Source organism: Alligator mississippiensis, chromosome 1 (assembly GCF_030867095.1).
Source record: "Alligator mississippiensis isolate rAllMis1 chromosome 1, rAllMis1, whole genome shotgun sequence".
Taxonomy (NCBI): domain Eukaryota; kingdom Metazoa; phylum Chordata; order Crocodylia; family Alligatoridae; genus Alligator; species Alligator mississippiensis.
In genome coordinates, this window is record NC_081824.1 from 367,976,126 (window position 1) to 367,994,713 (window position 18,588).

The window sequence follows — 18,588 nt, forward strand, 5'->3', positions numbered from 1 at the left end:
ACTTTGGGAATGTGGTGAAATTTTAACCAAGATTGACACAAGAATCAAAGCAGGACCTCAAATACACAAGTTTGATGAAGCCTTTTCTAGAATTCTGTCTCTCTTCAAGATCTGAATTTGCTTATTAGTATTTAAATGCTGGCAACACACTCAGTACACTGGAAAATGTAAAATACAGGCTGTTTTTGCTGGAAGAGCTTAACTGCAGAACTAGATAAAGACAGAGGAGGTATTGTGAACTAGAGAGCCTCTAAAAATAAATTATTAGGAGTTTTAAAGTTGTTTTACATGGAATATTTTTACTTAACAGCATGAAAGCATGACAAATTTCTAGGAGTTGGTCTTGAACTGCATATCGTTACTGTCATTTTACATGCGGTAAAACTGATTCGTAATTGAAGTGCACCCAATACTTGTTCCCTTGAACTATTGTTCACCCTACACTTTACATTAAGTATGTACTTAAACATTAAGCCTTATTATGGTATGTTATTATTAAGCATAGCCTAATTTAGGGGTGTCAACGATACAGCCTGTGGGCCATATCTGACCTGCAGAGCTCAATTATCCAGCTTGTGATGCTGCCTGTAGTCCAGACGTCTTGAACCAGCCCTTACCCTGGGCCCACATGTTGCATGAGTTTTTAGTAGAGGTGAGAGAGCCTTGTTCCACAGAATGTAAAACCAAAGGGGATTTTCCTGTCTGTTTTGTTCCTCTTGGATTTACCCTCTAAAGATCCCTGTTGCTTATTGTATATACTACCTAAATTAATCTCTGATTTACTAATGTTACAAATAACATAATTCTGTATAGTGTTTATGGGACACAAGATTTGGAATAAATGCTCTTAGTAATGTTAGGGTCAATGCATATCTTTATGTAATATCGTCAACCAGAGGTGATGCTTATTCTAAGTACAGTGTTGGTAAGTAACGAGGATGTTATCTAAGTGCCGGCCACAGGAAATAGCAATTTAAATGGAAGAATGTACAAAAAGTAGGTCTGTGTTCTTCATTTCAAAGGGCAAATATTGACATCCCTAGCTGTCAGCAGCTGTAAAGAACTAGTTAATGAGGTCAGTGGGATGGAGGAGTCTGGGGTCTTGAATGTGGAGTAGGACTGGAATTTCATTAAGTCAAATATGCTAGAACAATCTGGAATGTGTGTCCCAAGGAAGGTTCTTCAGATCTATGTGGATGAAGGATATCAGAGAAGAAAGAATTAGAAAAAAGGACTGATAGTAAAGAAAACTTTCTTTGAAGTAAAAAAATGTGGGGTTAAAGTAAGAGATGTCAAAAGCCCATAGGCTTTTAATGGACATTTAAAATACAACAAATGTTTCTTTACTAAAGAGGAAACGAGGACAGAATCATAGAGAAGTAGGGCTGGAAGGCACCTCCAGAGATAGTCTAGTCCAGTCCCTTGCCCGAGAATTACTAAAGGTAGATCATGTCAGACTAGCCTGCTAACTTTCCTTGGGAGCACTGATTTTTATTAATGCAGCTGGAGAGGATGAGGATTAGTGGAGGAACCAGGAAATGGGTCAATACGTGGATGAAGGTGAGACAGTGGTGGTGATGTTGCAAGGAGACGGATCAGGATGAAGGGGGAGTTGCTTAGTAGGGTGTTCAGGTTGGTGCCAATCTTGTTTCCAGTATATTTTCATTAAGGACCTTAGCTAAAAATATGGGAATATACTGATATAACTTCCTGATGAAACAAAGTTAGGAGGCATCAGTGATGCAGAAGAAGATCAGCATGCCTCAGTGAAAGAACTGGGTGACTTTGAGGAAAAGAGTATTTGAAATAGGATGAATTTCAATTGTATAAAGCCCAAGGTTTTGCACTTGGGGGATTTGAACCAATAAGTAACTTATTTCATAAGGTGGGAACTTATCCTTCAGAATGTGAGAAGGACCAAGTTGCACTAACTCATGATGCTGTGACTATGAGCAGCCAATGTTATACAACAAGGGTGCCAAAGATATGGCCTCTGAAGCCCTATCATCTGGCCTACAGTGCTACCTATGGGTCATGGAATAGGGTGCTGAATGCAGCAAATCCTAGCTCTGACCCTGACATCCAGCATTGTATGCAGTGTGCAGATCATCTGGCACAGGCTGTATGTGGCATGGGGTCTGAAGCTGGCACAAACGCTGCACATGGCATGCAGGGCCAGTCTGGACCGTATGCTGCATACAGTGGCTCTTCCAGACTGGCCAGATTGGACCTGTGCTAGATCCAGCATGCAGGGACAGTCTGGCAAGGGTACCATGTACAGCATGCTACCTGGAGTGTGCCATGTGAGAGAACTGGCCCAGTGCCTTGCTTAGCTTATGCCCCCCAAAAGGGGCTAATGCATGCTGTATGTGGTGCATGGGGCTGGAGCCTGCAGGTGCATTGTGAGTAGCACACGGGCTGGCCCAGGGCATGTACTACAGGCAGTGCCTGCACTGGACTGTCCCTGTGTGCTGGATTTGGTTTATGAGATCACTCTGTAGGTCCAATGCAGCCTGCAGATTGGCTCCCTCATCTGGCACTGCAGGATAGAGGATTTTGACATCCTTGTTATATAGCATGAAAAAGATATGATTGTGGGATGACGAGTCATCTTATTTGTTGTTTCCATTAGAGAGAAACAAATAATAATGATACTGCCACAGTGCTGGTGAGACCTCAGATGGAATATTAGGTGTAACTCTGGTCATCTGTGCCCAAGAAAGATAAACAAGTGTTTAGGACTGCTAGGGTAGTCAAGAGCATGAGGAGCCTATTTTTAGAAGTCTAGAAGAGCATGGTTTCAATAGAAAGGTTGAAAGAAGTTACGATCGTTGGCCTTTATAAACAATACTATGGTATGTCATAATCAGGGGTCCTAATTTTCTCTGATTAAAAAAACAACAACCCCATTTTCATATTTAAGAAAGCAACCCCAATCCACATTTTTCTGTGATTTAAAATGAAACACCACTAATATATAGAATGGTGTTTCATTTTAAATCACAGAAAAGTGTAGATTGGGGTTACTTTTTTAAATCTGAAAATTGTTGGTTTTTTTTTTTATTAGAGAAAACCAGGATCCCTGGCCACAAGTATCAGTTTAAACTCTTTGCTACTGAAAATGTTAGTTAGCTGGCTTTCATATCTACACAAACTAGGTCAACTCCTTAGGTCAAGCTGAAACAGTAGATCAAAATCACACTCTTGCTTCAAAACAATGCTCCTAAAATTAGTCACAAAACAGAGGTACTAACTTGCTTGCTCATCTCAAATCAGGCAACAGTCCTTTGAAAACTCCTTTTTTAAGTGCTTACTGTGTTGATATAGGTCATGCTACTGTCTATAGTCTTTTTTAAGTAAGTCCCATGATTGCATATCCATAAATCTAAAAAATAGTGTCAAGGGGAATGTGAGAAACCTTTGCAAAGAGCTGATTTTGTAGCATAATAAAATCTGTTTTCAGAGGTCTCATATGAACCAATTAAAACATATAGAAAATGTAATGTCTCTTTCACATGTGCTCCAATTTACTTCTGGACACTTGAAGCCTGTTAACTTTTTAAAGAGTTATTTAGGTTGTAGTACTGAGCACTGGAAATGCAGTAAAGCTAGATTTATGGCTGTACCTTAATTCTGTGCTCTCATGCATTTGTTGTGTCTGCTTTCATGGGGAGTTTGGGGCAAGGTCCTTCCAATTATTGTAGGCTGGGAGCATGCATGTATGTAGTCACCACTGGACAAGTATACACAGTCATTACAGTGCATTTATTTAGTACTTGTATTAGCAAGTACTAAAGAAATGTGCAATAACTGCAGTTAATGTGCCATAGCACCAGAGAACATCTTTTAGGTGACGCTAGTGTGCAGTAGCCTAATAATACTGTGCAGTAGCATATAAGCACTGTCCATGCTGTGATGCATTACTGCACAGTATTTTTCAGCTACTGCACAGTCAGCATCTTGTGGCAATGCACCCACTGAGTAGCTAAACACTGAAAGGTCACACCCAAATAACATGTTTGGGTGGACATCCCCTTTGGACAGATTCTTAGGTATTTCGATATCAATTTGTCTCTTTAGGTGCCCAACACCTCCATTTTGATACAACTGAAAGCACTATTTGATGGTAGCATTGCAAGTATTTGGGTCTGTGGGTTGGCGGTTGGCTATCTATGGCCCATGGGCTATATTTGCTCCATGGAGCCATTATATCTGGCCTGCAGAGCTGGGACTTCAGTGGCTTTTGACAGAGGGTTCTTCACTTTCCTGTGTTGTGCCCCAGCTAGGCAGCAAGGAGAAAAGGTGATATTGACGGTTACTGGGCCCTAGCACCAGCTTTCCTTGAATCTGAGCTGGACCATTCTGGCCTGCCACTTCTGATCTAGGTTTCAGAGTTTTAGCTAGTGAACATGTGCAAAGCCGTGTAAAAGGTGATGCCTCCCCCTGCCAAAGAAAACTGAAGCCCTGGAGGCTCCAAAGCAGGGTTTGAAGTAAGTGCTCCCTTGAATGCCATATCAGCAAGGTACTAGATGTGTCTGGAGCATCCCTAGGTCATGCAGTATTTTTATATAGCGGATAGTTTGGTCGTTACAGTGTTCATTTAGGTTGTGGCAGATCTGGGTTGCATTCCCTTTTTACCCAGTTCAGCCCAGAAAATTGAACTTTAGACTCACACATTCCAGATAAGTGACTTGATAGCCAGGGTGGTGGTTATTCTGGGAAGTGTTTTTCTTGGTTTCTCCTCATGGAGATGCTGTTTGTTTGTTTTTTTATATGTCTAGATCTGGGTCCAAGGTGTTGATCCCACCTCTCAGGTAAGTGGCTTAGCTGAAGTTAGAGCTGAAGCTAGCCCAGTAAATAACTAGTTATACAGAGTGAAACATCCTCCTTAGTAGAGAATGAAGCATCTGCTCTGGAATTAGTAATAGTCTAGGGCACTCCCTTGGTATGCAGGAGATGCTGGTTCAAATCCTGTTTCGGCCCCTTTTTACAGCAATGGGTGGTTTGGACAGCTCCTAACTTGGCTGTTTTTTGAGGAGCCCGTGTGTTGTATGGAAGTCTGTGCATTTCTGTCAGGATTGCGTTAAATGGCAGAGTGTTTGGACATTCTAGCTCACTAATAAGTGCCCTTAATCTCTTTGTGCCTCCATCTGTAAATCTGGGTAACTTTGTACCTCTGATGTTCTGGGAGAGTAAATAGATTAAAGACTGTGAGGGGTTGTTTCCCCCCCACCCCCTCGCCATCGATGAGAGAAAATTATAGTGTAGTGATCTACCAAATATATGAGTAAACTTATTTCCTGTTCTATTGATTTGAATGTAATAGTCTCTATTTGAATATAATAGTCTATATTTGAACAGGTGGCTGAATCCTTTATTTATTGCTGGTCATAAACGGAAGCTTGAAGAAGATGATATGTACAAAGTGCTGCCTGAAGATTCGTCAGAAAGGCTTGGAGAGGAGTTGCAATGGTAAGGGAAAAAAATCAATATTCTGGTATACTGCATCTTCATCTGTGAAGAGCGATGCTGCATTAAGGTTTTGGCATGAAAATAGTCTACCAAGCAATCTGGAAGGCCTTCTCAGCTATCTTGCTAGTGATGGCTCTGTTTTGTTTTCCTTGTCCTTGAAGCACTTATTTTCTATGCAAGCATCAACTTTTTGTTAATGAGAACCTATGAAAGGACTCGTATTTATATCAACTACACTTCATTTGAATGGCACCCTGTGAAATTCTTAGAATTGAAGACATTTTCTCCTCTGTCATTCCTTAATAGAGCAAAGGATTTCCTATGCTGTAGTAAAGCTATATAATATTACTTATCTACTGTCTTGGTGCAAAGATGTGGACATGTCTTTATGTTTTGCCTTTTCTGCTCAATCCCACTACCCCTGAATTAGCATTGGCAGCTCTATAACCTTAATAGGGTGGGGCACTGGTGGAGAGGTTAGATGGGCTAAACCTATAGGCTAGGAACAGAAATTACAGATAGACTGGTTTTATCTGTAGTGATAAGAAACTGGTTCAAATCTGTAATACAGCAGAAGTTCAGTATATGTAAACTGCTTGCAAAATGGCTGAAACCAGTATAAGATGAATCTGGATGGATGTAGTATTAGACTTAAGTGATTTAGGTTAAATCAGTTTATTGAACTTCTGTCCCAGATCCCCTCCAGGTTCAAGTTTAACTCAGTCCCCCAGCATCCCAGGATGCCGTGTATCTCTCCCCCAGTGCCCCCCCCACCCCCTCCACGCCTTGCAGGGTGGGTGGGCAGGCTAGCTTTGGCCCAAGCTGTCTGTTCTAATGGAGCAGGGAGGTGTGCTCTAGTGCATCCTGCTATTTGGCCTGGGCCATTGAGGGCAAGTGAATATCTGTTCACTTGCTTATCAGTTCAATCTATGTAGCTTAGACCAACCTGTGAAGATTGAATTGATTCAGCCTCAAGCTTTGTGGCTGTCTGTACTTAGCCTTAAACGCTTGTCTTTACCAGGAATTTTTGCACTGGTATAGTACAGCAATACAAATATTATTTTTGTGTCTGTTCAAAAGTTGCATTCTTCCTGGTATTTTTTGCAATCTTGGGCCTAAGAGTTGGGCTTTACTATAGCAATACAGCTTTTAATGAGAATCAATTTGGCAAGGTGTGTTTATTTTTTTTTTTGTTTTTCTCTCTTGGGTCTCCTGAAGATCTGTCGATTAAAAAAATGTGCCTTGAAAATTTCTAATAGGTTTTTATCAAAAACTAATCTGATACAGGCAGTTTTTTCAATCAAATTGGAGTAGGCTGCTAGAAAAGTTCTATTTTGTGCCATAAGAATGTCAGCGTAGTCACTTAACCTCCTGCACTTTATATGAGGGGGTTATGAAAGGTCTGATCTTCACTACAGGATTGGGAGCAGGGGCTTCTCTGTGGAGGAGAAAGGAGTAGAAGGATCTTTCACTGTCTTGTTCTGACTGAGTCAGGGTAGATATGCACCTTTATAAATTAACTAAATAAGATCTTTATATCAAGCACAGACTTTCATGAACCTAAGGCCAGTTGGGTTCACAAAATCCTGTGCTTTATATACAGATCTTGTTTAGTTGGTCTGTAAAGGTGCATATCTAGCCTGCTTTCTGACTGACTTCAGACTAACACAGCTAACTACCTTTTTCTGGCTGAGTTAGCCACAGCTGAAGAAGAAGAGAAGGCAATAATCCCTTTGGAATTCAGCATTTAACATCTTTCCAGCAGGAGATTATTGCCAAATTCCAAGACTATTAGCATAGCAGAATGTAACTTTATGAGTATAATGAATGTCTTCATTATGATCAAAGTGAATATCCACTGATGTGCCTTAAAGCGATTCAGGCCTTTCATTATGGAGGAGGACAAACTCTTTCTGATTGCTCTTTTAATAACTGCTCTCTTTTGCAGGGGAGTAACTGTAGGGGAGGGACTGAGGCAGCAGCCACAGGTGCCACCTTTTGGCAGAGGAAGGAGTGGGGGTCCAAAATACCCACTGCTGCAGCTGGAGGCTGGCTACGCTGCTGACGCTGCTCTGTGCACTGGTGCTGCCCATGGAAAGAAGTTGCTTTTTTTATACTTCTGTTCTTTTGCTATGTGTTTAGGTGAAACACAAACTAGAAAAGTTGCCTGTGTATGTGTATATGTTTTTTTTTTCAGTCTTGTTCAGCACACACAGACAGTCATTTATACACTGTTACTGAAGTAAACAGCCTTCTCACTGATAGACTATGGTTTACAGAAGCATCACAAAACCTAGCCAGTTGTGGCTTCAAACCTGACGCTTTCAGCTGACCACATTTGTAAACTCTTTTATCTATAGAAAAGATTGTGAAGACTGGAGTAAAAATGGAGTTCCTTAATAATAAAGTGGTCACTAGAATAATATTTTCTATCTCCTTGGTGTTTGTGTACAACACAAATCCATTGTTAGATCTGGATTTGACCCCTTGACCTAATCTCAGTCCTCAGAGTTTACTGAAATTTAGCCCCTAGAAACCAAGTGGAATACCTTAAAAATCCTATGATTTTAAGAACTGTTCTTTGTGGTGTGTTGTAGAAAATGGACCAAACCACCCTTCTTCCCCCTCCCCCACTGCTTTTTCCCTGATCTTTTGTTTGACTGTGAAAAGAAAGTGTCCTGCTTGTGAACTGTTGCACAGCAGCACAGGAGGATCTACCACTCTGGATAGGTCAGGGAAAATTCCAGTCCCTGCCTTTGGCAGCCTGTGGAGTGCTGCTTTCGTTGCTAGAATGATACAATCTACCCCATTACCATGGTTGTGCTTCCTTTCCACCTAATGAAGGTAAGAGAACCAGAGACCAGAGGCAGGTAAGCGAACACTGTGGTAGACTGGAATGTGCTTACTTCCCATGTACTGCTGCCACCCTGCCTTGATACAGGCTAGAACCAGGAAAGAATATAACTTAGCTTGCCTTAACTAACATAGCTGGCTCAGTCTGAACTGGGTCAAGAACAGACAAATGATGCCTTAGGAGTTCTGCCTTTTGTAGTATCTATGTATTAAGTTAGCAGCCAATCCAAGTTTTTGTGATATAAGTGGCTTGCTCTCGACACAGAGGAACAAATAACTCTATAATATTAAATGCAAGCCTTTCATGAGTCAGAAACAAAAATCTGATTTTCCTATAATGTTTATTTTAAAAACAGTCTATGTGAAGTTAGAGCAGTGGTTCTCAACACTCATGTGCTGGCCAGATGAATGGCATGGAGTTTGTCTCCAGGCCTGATCTGGTGCATGGGGTTGGTCCACAGACACAGTTTGATCTGTTGGGTCACGTTATCTGGCCTATAGGACTCCCCACAGGTCTGGAAATGTGGCAGTAGGATGAATGGTGGCAGCGTTAATTGACATGGGCCTGGGAGTTGTGGCAATTAACGCTGCCACTTCTTCCCTCAGTGTCAAATTTCCAGACCTGTGGGGAACCCTGTGAGCTGAGTGACATGGCTCTGTGGCCAGATCTGTCACCAAGATCCATCCTGAGAGAACTCTGGTGTACAGTGGTCAGAGAACATTGAAATTCTACAGCATGTCTAACTCTGTTTCACTCCTTTAGCAAATTATCTTCTGTTTTTCTTACTTTTTTTTTAAGTCATACTTTTCTATCCTTCAGTTTCATTTTACTTTGAATTCTAGGTACTGGGAAAAGGAGGTCCAAAAAGCAAAAAAAGCAGCAAGAACACCACATTTAACCAAAGCAATTATTCTGTGTTATTGGAAATCCTATCTAGTCTTTGGGCTCTTCACGTTAATTGAGGTAAAGGATGAAAATACAGTAAAATATAACTTTTTCCCTTATAGCAATGTGAAATGTAGTCTGGTCCAACTGGTGTTTGGTGAACACTGGCAACTTTGTTCTGGGACCTGCTTTTTCCCTACTTGATCTTTACCTGTTACAAAACAGCACCTCTGATGTGATTTAAAAAAACCCCATATTTGATGGCTTAGAGTATTTTTCAAAAGTTTGTGTTGGCTTATTTTTAATATCAAAGGTACCTCTTTTGGAGTACATCAGTAAACAAACAGTCATCTGGTTTCTTATCATAGAATTATAGAATCATAGAAGTAGGGTCGGAAGGGACCTTGTAGATCTTCAAGTCCGACCCCCTGCCTGGGCAGGAAGAAAACTGGGCTCAAATGACCCCAGCCAGGTAGGCATCAAGCTGCTTCTTAAAGACCCCCAGGGTAGGAGCCAGCACCACTTCCCTTGGAAGTTGGTTCCAGATCCTAGCTGCCCTAACTGTGAAGTAGTTCTTACGGATGTCTAATCTAAACCTACTCTCCAACAACTTGTGGCCGTTATTCCTTGTTATCCCGGGGGGCGCTAGGGGAAACAAGGTCTCCCCCAAACCCTTCTGATCCCCCCTAGTGAGTTTATAGATGGTCACAAGGTCCCCCCTCAGCCTTCTCTTGTGAAGGCTGAACAGGTTCAGGTCCCATAGCCTCTCATTGTAGGGTCTGCCCTGCTGTCCCTGGATCATGTGGGTAGCCCTCCTCTGGACCCTCTCAATGTTGTCCACATCCTTCTTGAAGTGGGGTGCCCAGAACTGGACACAGTACTCCAGCTGCAGCCTGACCAGTGTCGCATAGAGGGGGAGGATCACCTCCTTGGCCCTACTTGAGATGCACCTGTGGATGCACGATAAGGTCTGGTTAGCTCTGCCGACCATGACCTCGCGTTGTCGGCCCATGTTCATCTTGGAGTCAGTGATGACTCCAAGATCCCTTTCTGCCTCCGTGCCCTCAAGAAGGGAGTTTCCCATCTTATAAGTGTGCTGCTGGTTACTACTGCCCAAGTGTAGCACCCTGCACTTGTCAATATTGAAACGCATCCTGTTTTTGTTAGCCCACCCCTGCAACCTATCCAGGTCTTTCTGCAGTCTTTCCCTCCCTGCTAACGTTCCCATTTCACCCCAGATTTTGGTATCATCAGCATCATCTTGTAATGTTGTAAAAGAAATTAACAAGGTGAGCTACAGTGCCAGTAGTTCAATTCTTTGGCTTGATACACACTTGAACAGAACACTACAATATAAAATCTCTCTCTCTCTTTCCCTCCTTTTTTTCTTTCTTTCAGGAAACCCTCAAGATAATACAGCCAATATTTTTGGGAAAAATTATTAATTATTTTGAAAATTTTGATCCCCTTGACACTGTTGCTTTGAATTTTGCCTATGGCTATACAGCTGCTTTGTCTGTGTGTACACTCATTCTAGCTATAATGCACCACTTGTACTTTTATCATGTGCAACGGGCTGGCATGAAGTTGAGAGTAGCTATGTGCCATATGATTTATCAGAAGGTAAGCAACCTTTTATGTTTTAAAATGTATGTAATATGTTGGCTATTTTATTCTAGTAGCTGGTCATAATAAATATTTGCATTCATTAGTTATTATCCTTTATTCCTTATTTATTATTTGACAGAATATAATGCATATTAATATAAATTAGGGTTACCATACAACTAAGTGTCCTTCATACCATGCTGAACATGGAATCTGCTTGGGGCTACTGCTTGTGGTAGGAAAGAAACCTAAAAGATTGGGGAGAATCTGCTGATTGTTGTCTGACCATGCTGTTGTGATCCAGAGGTATACTGGGACAGAGCATCAAGCTCTGGAATGGGGGAAATAAAGCTTATGACTGTATATACTGGAGCCTAGCTGTTCCTGATGCCTCAAATTGCATATTGGGGGTGTTCATGGGAAGGGGCTTGTGTGCCTTCCAGTATCCAGAAGGGAAGGGCAGTAGGGGAAGTGTTGGGCACTCTCAACCTTGTCTCAATTTAAAGCCTTTCTGGGCCTTTAGGGGCTGTTTTGCCATAGGCCTGCCCCCTGTCCTTGATGTAGCTGTGCTCTTTTCAGAACAGGGTTGGTCTGATCAATGCCTGCCTCTCAAATCTGGACGATTTATGGAGATTTATTTATTTTTTTCCTTTTAGACCAATTTGTGGATCAGTAGTTCATAAGCTGTTTTTCCTTCTTTTCAGCACTGGAGGCATAGCTTTTGTTAAAAGGTGCAAGAATGAGCAATTTAATTTTAAGAGGACTGCAGAGGTATCTGAGACCACTTGTAGATAAAGGCTAGAAAGACCAGCTCCCAGAGTTACGAGATATGGGATATGGCTGGTGGACCTTTCACTAGCATACTGATGTCCCCCTTGGGTACTCTCTGCCCTCCTGATTGTGGGAGGATGAGACACTTCAGAAGAGTACAGAGTCCCTGGAAAATCTTGTCAGTTGTATGATGGGAGTACTGATATGCTTCACTGATCCCAATTTAAATGCTTAGTATCTGAGAAGGAAAAGAGAACCCTATGCCTACCCTATTGTTAAGGCATGGGCCTGCTGCTTAAATGTTGTCCTTGTGTTTGTTTGCCTTCACTTGTTTGTCTTGATCCAACATGAAGCAACCTACATCTGAAAAAGAAACCAGCATTGTTAGGTAATAACCAGTGGAGCAGAAAGAACAGATGTTATTACTGTAGGGCAGCAGATGGAGGAAGCTGCTTGTGCCTACCCTGTCTGGCTCTTGAAGCAGCAGCCTCCCCTTCTCTCCCTTTATCTGTGATTTAAGGGCACACCCAAGTCTTCAGGTCTCTTTTCACTTCTGCTTCCCAAGCAGAAATCCTATGGGGAGGTATCAGAGGGGAGAATGATCTGTCCATCTAGTTAGGGGCTCTGGAGAGAGCCGATTTAATTTTCATCCTCTCAAATTATTGGAGTGGTGCCTGTCCAGCATTTGATTAGTAAAGGAATTTGGCAAGGATTAGGTATTTCAACTTGAACATAAACTTAACCTTTTATTTTTTTTTCATTTAAGAATTATAAAATGGGTACTGTTCCTACTTCAAGGAAAAAAGTTAGAGTATTTACCATACACACAAATAAGGATGTGCGGGGAGTTTGTGGGGACAGCGGTACAGTACAGAAAGGGAATATGCTAGGGAATAGTGTACAAGGCCATCTTGAACTGTTGGATTGTTTTTCTTGCACATATTTATTCTCCTCCTTCTTATGATACCTTGGAAATTATCCTCTGGGAACTCAGCTCTAACATGGCACACTGCTTTCTTGTACATAAACATATCTCTGAGGTATTAATTTACTATACTGATTATCATAACAGTTTGAATTTCATGAAATATTTATATAGCAAGTACTGTTTGTTGCACTGTTGAAATTAGCTTACAGGGCTGAAAGCTTGGAAAGGCAAACTGTTCATAGTGTGCACCCTTATTTCAAGAGATGCGATTAAATGGAAAATTAATCTTCTCTCATCTCATAAATGTTTACTCCTCAGGGTGAAGGCTGAGGTCATGGCAGAACATTGATAAACCTTACTAATCAGTTGTCTTCATTATTTAAGGTGTACAGATAGATCAGACCTTCTATTTATCCTTTATATATGCTTTTGAGAGAAGCTGAATGCTAATTTACCAGTACTTTTGTCATGTTCATTAATGTCTGTAGTAAATGTATGTACCTTTTGAAATGATAATTTTTGGTGAGTGCTGAATGTCTGTCATTAATGTGCTAGCCATATTTAATTCACTGACACCTCTGGCAGACGTTACACTTAAGATATGATTAACTGGTTAATCTTGTCACCTCTTAAAGTGTAACCTGACCACAGTTCAGGCAACTAAAGGCATTACAAAAAGTAAAACCAGCCACAAAATGGGTAATACTTTTTTTTAGCTGTTTTCATTTGTGCCTTAAAATGAGTGTATGGTTAGATTGACTGCACAGGGGTTCTACTGCATGCCATTAAAATCTCTGATGGCCCCAATCAGATGATTGGTGGCAGAGTGGGGACTATCCCAGGGCTTGGGGGGGGTGGGGTGTTCATAATTCTTTTTTCAGTGCTAGATTTGTGGATAGAATCCTCTAAAGCATGAAAAAATTATATCAGTACAACACAATTTATGAAAGCCTGAGGTTTTGGGTTTTTTTCCTTCTCTTTTTTAGGCACTTCGTCTCAGTAACTCAGCTATGGCAAAAACTACCACTGGCCAAATAGTAAATCTTCTGTCAAATGATGTGAACAAATTTGACCAAGTAAGAATCATTATTGATCATCTTAAATGGATTCAAAGTGCAGATTTTAATGGGCTTGGAATATGAGGTCACAGTTAGTGGCCACAAATTTCTTTTGCTGGTTTACCAAACATCATGAAATTAGGGGTGGGGAGAAGTTGATTTCTTTTTTCCAAGGGGAGGGGGGAGGCATGGCAGCTCTGCTTACAAATGTATTAATGTACATATTGTAAAAACAACTTGGTGTTTCACTTTTACTTTAGAATTTTTCCAACTATTTGATTTGGTCTAATAAAAGATACCCGATTTACCCAGAAAAACCTTGTGTGCCAAAGATGGAATGGGCATGAGTCGCTGGGTTGGGGGTAGGTTGCAAGCAACAGCTGCATTAACCCTGTGTTGCCAGTGCTCTCCCAACTGCCTGCATCTGGCCTGGGAGGCTCTTTGCAGTCTGGGTCAAGCCTGTGGAGAGCTCCATGGTCTGGATGCAGCCTACGGGCACAGATGTGTTTGACACTCCTGCTTAAAACAATTATATGCTAGGCTAAATTGATAAAACAGCATCCTGTTATTGAACTAATTGATAGCTTCCTAAGCAGTTTTATTATGCTAAAGAAGCATTTAACCTAAATATTGTTACATACAAATGATCACCAACACGGGCATTCAGCAATTAGGGCATTCTAGAAATTCATGTGCATTTGAGAGACTATATTTTTCCACAGGCTCCCTGCCTTATTTTGTGCTCAGGAAAGATAGGGTTAGAGAGTGGTGTTGTACCTGTGATAGTCCAGGAATCATACAAGAGACAAGGCTTTTTTGTGATCTCTTTTATTGGACCAATCATAAAGTTGGGAAAGCTGTTGGGCAAGCTTTCCTGCAGTCCTCTCAACTGTACAGTTGGCCCTATAAAAGATATCACAAAAAATCCTTGCCACCAGAAAGGTGGTATTTACTGAATGAGTAGCTGTTCAATACTTGGTTTTATCCTCATTGTTCAGTGTTTGGCTCAGTTTGTTTATGGCAAAGCATTCAAACTCTGCTCTAAATACAGAATTATTACTGCTATTTATGCCCTTTTTAAGATGTTCATCACTAAAATATGTAAGAGATATGTTCATGTTTGTGAAGCAATATTCACAATATCCTGCAATGGTGAGATAGTATTGTCACCAATTTACAGCTGTGGAACTGAGATGCAGAGGTGATGTTCATTAGCATGCAGTGGGGTGCCCAAATTTAAATACAAAGCAGCTAATTTTTTTCCAGAGTACTTAAAGTAGATATAATGTGTCAATGGGAGATGGACTTTGACCTTCAACTGCAGCTATGAGAGCTCAACATTTCTGCAAGGCAGACCCCATGGTTCAGTTCTTCAAGGTAGTGCCAACTGTCTAAACTCCTTTTTTTTCCTGTGGTCCTGTGTTACTCACTTCCCAAGTTTTGCAGCAGAAAAGGGATGAGTTCTGTAGAAGACAGCTTCCTGTGCTACGTAATCCTGATTCATCCTCAGAGCAGGTCCATCCTGTGAAGTGAACAAGGTAGTTAGTGCTGAGGAAGAAAAGTAGCAGCGGTCCTGACCCTGAGCCAACTTGCTCTCACTCCTCCCTGATTTTTTTCACTGACTTCTAGTCCCAGTCTCCTTTTTCTAAGCAGTCTTTCTTGTCTTTTCTTACTTCCCATGATTTTTGGTTCATAGTCACAGTCTCCTGAGACTCCGTATTACAATTTCTCCTTTTCCTTCTTCCTTTCTCTTGCCTCTTTCATTTCTGAATTTGAATCAGATGGCTGCTGTTTACACACAGCATAAAAGTCATTCTGAGCAAAGATGAGAGAATAGTTCCCAGATCTCATTTCTGGTGTCCTGCCTTGGTGTAGGGCAGCCGTTACAAGGAATGCCCTTCTGGACCTCATGGTCCTGTATTGGGGCATGTAGGCAATCAGAGAGGTTGAGTGCACTCAATGCAGACAGAGCCTTGGGAGATTTTTTTAAGCTGCTAAGCTCTGCTGAGTGCGAAGACTGCCATTTTTCAGAATGTTCTTACTTGGCTTAATTTTGGGAAAACGTAGAAGTGGCTAGATCACTAGAATTTCACATAGGCAATAATACATGATTTTGTCTGTCTTTGTTTTTGATAATGAATTATCATGATGAATTTAAAAAAAATAAAAACCTAAGGTAGTCAATTGGCATAGAGAGCTTTGATTAGCAAAGTTTTATAGTGGCTGAAGGCAAGGGCTCATAGAGAAGTGCTGGAAAACGGTAGTCTTACTTTTTGCTGGCTCTGTTTAGAATATGAATGAGAGAGAAAAAGAAAACTACAAGGATACTTGAAAACAAAATAGACTGACAAACTGCTGAGGGATTACTCTTCAGAACTGCTTTGAGACTCTTCCTCCAGTAACTCCTTATATTCTTTTTTTCTCTCTTGTTCCCCTTTTCCTTCTTTTGATGTTTTTTTTTTCCTTTTTTCATTCAGAAGAAATATTTTTTGATACAGGTCAGAAAGGATTTTTCCTTCTCAATAATTGTAATTTATTTTTCTTTAATTATATTCCAGAACTGAATTGTGAAGAGCTGAGATTTTTCCCAATAAAAACATTATTTGCATAAACTTACTTAAGTTTTCTGACATTTTCATTGTTTGTACTTATGAAGGAAAGGAGGAATGAAAAGTTGGATCGAAAAGAGAAAAATAAACTTTCAGATTTTTAAAAATTGTTTCTGTTTTAACAAGTTTAACATCCTCAGTCTTTTTCTTTTCCCCTTTGTTGTTTGTGGTAAATTTTTGCATTTTTGAATCTTCAGCCCAAGGGAATATAAAGTTCACATGACATGTTTGCTGTTTCCTGACATTTTGAAAAGTGAGTCAGCAGGATTGTGGTCTCCAGATAGACTAGAGAAAGGCAGAGTTGCACATAGAAATACTACTCAGTTGTAAGCTTTGTAAATGAGCTGAGAAAATAACAGATCCTGTAATGCAGTTTTGCAAGTCAGAATGAAGAGATGATTTAAGGTTCCTGATGCAATTTCCTGTGCTATAGCAAGCTGATGATCCTGATTTTAAAATACACCTTTTAATTTTCTCCCAGTAACTGTACTGTGAGTATCCATTTCTTCTTGTGTTGACTAGAAGCCATTATCTGCTGCTTCTTGGCTTCCTTTCCAGGTCTGCCAGCAACAAAGTTGCCACCTCAACTTCACATTCCCTTGAGTTGAAGCAGGACAATGAATAAATGTTTCCATTTTAGAAATACAAAATGACATTTAATTTCTGCTGCTGGGTGTGTTGTGCATGTGCAAATTAATACTAAAGCCAATTTTTGTGTCTTAACCATTTGTTCAGGTAACAATTTTCTTACACTTTTTATGGGCGGGACCACTTCAAGCCATAGCAGTAACCGTTCTTCTCTGGATTGAAATAGGGCCATCGTGCCTTGCAGGAATGGCTGTTCTGATTATTCTTCTTCCTTTGCAAACCTGTATTGGGAGGTGGTTTTCTTCATTCAGGTAAAGTAGCTTTTGGGGCATATGTCCTCTGTACAAGTTTTGAAAATTCATGTGTGTGGGCTGGCCTGATGCAAGAGCTGTGCATTGTTATGAGTTAGGCCCCCAGTTCAATTTTTCAGGCTTGTGCCCTTTTTTTTCCAAAAGTAGCCATTGATGTATGCTTACTAGGCCCATATTTAGCTTGGGTGTGTGACAAAAAAAATGTTAACAGTCCATTTACTTATTTAGGTGCCTTATTTTGGGGTTAAATTTTAAAGTACTTGACCTTAGCATCTTGTTGCATGGGCTTTTGGGGACTGGGAGGGCAGTGCTGCTGGCCCTTGTATTACAGCCCCTCCCTCCCAAACAAAATGAACCAAAAAAGGCACTGTGTTTATTCCTGCTCCTGCTGCAGGTTTAACATGAGTATGAGAAAGGAGTTCCAGCAAAAAATGATAATGATTGCTGTTTGAGACTTCTTATCAGCAAAAATGCTATGTGTAATACAGGGCCTTTAAGATGAAGAAGGGCTATGAGGGAACAAGAATTAAAGTTGCAGCTCCAATAATGCAGGTAAAATTTCTAACAGGAAGTGTTTTAGTTTTCTGTTAAAAACAATTTCATACCTCCCCCTTTTGCAACTTTTCTCCCCAGATTCATTAATTTTAGATTCAATTCTGATGAATTAGAATGGGGGTTAGCAACATTTCATAACAGGGAACTAAATTATCTCAGCTTGGTCCTGAGGTGAGCTGGAGACAGTGGTTGTGAGATATTCCACCATGAGATGGCTCATAGTAAAGGAATATCTAACAACTGCTACCTCTGTGTTGATATCTTTTTTTGTTATGCTTGACAGTCCAGATAAAATTTCTTTATGTGGATCTGGCATTTGGGACAGACATTACACATAAACCGGTTTAAGTGATCAGAAACTGGTTTAAACCTGTAACAGAACAGACATTCAGTACACGTAAACCAGTTTGAAAATGGCCGGAATCAGTTTGAGGTAAACCTGGTTGAATGTAGTATTAGACTTAACTGATTTGGCTCAAGCCAGTTTATGCAATGTCTATCCCAGAACCCTTGCTGGTTTAAGTTAAATCAGAGACCCCCAGCATCCCTTGTCAGAGCCTCGGCCTTCTCAGCCTCCACCCTTTTCTTTAGCTGGGCCTTCTAGCCTGGGCTCACTGTACTGGACCTCACTTCTAGGCACCAGCTCTTACCTTGATTACATTTATTCTGGGCTCCCTGGCCTTGTCTCAGCCCTTCTCTCGGCTCTAAGCCTGCTTTGGCTCTCTCTAGGCCCCTGGCCATATCTGGCTGGAGTTGTGCTCAGCTGCAGCCCTTCTCTGGGCTGCCACCCTATAAGGCTCACGCCCACACCATGTCCAGGGGCCCCTCAGCCCTACGTGGGCTCAGGACACTATTGGGACCTCCATACCACCCCTGCTAGTCCCAAACCACCAGTATAAATTATGACAAAGGCATAAGTCTCTTTGGTTATAACATGAACTAACCCACT

The 18,588-nt window shown here is 41.0% G+C and overlaps 1 protein-coding gene across 4 annotated transcripts in view; it reads left to right on the plus strand.

Annotated features, from left to right (window-relative positions):
• Nucleotides 1-18,588, plus strand: part of ABCC4 (ATP binding cassette subfamily C member 4) — a 259,297-nt gene that overhangs the window by 55,937 nt on the left and 184,772 nt on the right. For 3 of the 4 annotated variants that reach the window (XM_019486948.2, XM_019486949.2, XM_014597004.3), the window contains exons 2-6: nucleotides 5,362-5,472; nucleotides 9,169-9,289; nucleotides 10,610-10,834; nucleotides 13,505-13,594; nucleotides 16,921-17,084. In XM_019486948.2, the coding sequence (XP_019342493.1) occupies nucleotides 5,362-5,472; nucleotides 9,169-9,289; nucleotides 10,610-10,834; nucleotides 13,505-13,594; nucleotides 16,921-17,084 (711 nt within the window). Of the gene's footprint in view, nucleotides 1-5,361; nucleotides 5,473-9,168; nucleotides 9,290-10,609; nucleotides 10,835-13,504; nucleotides 13,595-16,920; nucleotides 17,085-18,588 lie in introns of those variants that run through there. The other variant, XM_019486950.1, reaches the window with a different exon arrangement.